General features: G+C 59.4%; 1 protein-coding gene across 1 annotated transcript in view; it reads left to right on the top strand.

Moving 5' to 3' along the window:
- Nucleotides 1–282: 282 nt before the first annotated feature.
- LOC102877315 (protein FAM110A-like) overlaps nucleotides 283–424 on the top strand; it is a 904-nt gene continuing 762 nt past the window's right edge. The window contains exon 1 of the mRNA XM_006895639.1: nucleotides 283–359. Within this exon, the coding sequence (XP_006895701.1) occupies nucleotides 283–359 (77 nt within the window). The remainder of the gene's footprint in view (nucleotides 360–424) is intronic.

The following is a 424-nucleotide window of genomic DNA, read 5'->3' as shown; positions in this document are numbered from 1 at the left end:
GCATGTGCTCTGAATTCAACAGCTGCTCCGTGGGAGAAGGATAAGCAGTCTCCTCCCATGCGATTTACTGCCTCTGAAGACCCGCTGGAGGGTCGAGTAGGAGTCGGTTCTGACTTGGCGGCGCATAACCACCACCACAACAAAGGAGGGTCAGTGGTTTGAAACTACCCACCTCTCCAAGGGAGAAGGCCGTTGCCGGCATCCAGCTGCCAACTTTCTGCCTGGATCTGCCTCATCTCTCCGAATCTCCTTAGACAGAAGCCCTCAGGGTATGTAACAGCCATGCCTATGGACACGCTGGCCTCTTCGTCCCCTGCTGCCCCAGCCCTACCTTTCTGCCTTCGAACCAAGGTCCCCGGGTACCTGCTTCGGCGGCCAGCAGATGGTGGGGCCCGGAAACCCAGCGCCGTGGAGCGCCTGGAGG

Source organism: Elephantulus edwardii, unplaced genomic scaffold, assembly GCF_000299155.1.
Source record: "Elephantulus edwardii isolate Elephantulus edwardi_28Jun2011 unplaced genomic scaffold, EleEdw1.0 scaffold00171, whole genome shotgun sequence".
Lineage (NCBI taxonomy): Eukaryota > Metazoa > Chordata > Mammalia > Macroscelidea > Macroscelididae > Elephantulus > Elephantulus edwardii.
The sequence above is the reverse complement of the archived record's forward strand: the minus strand, read 5'-3'. Positions and strand labels throughout refer to the sequence as shown.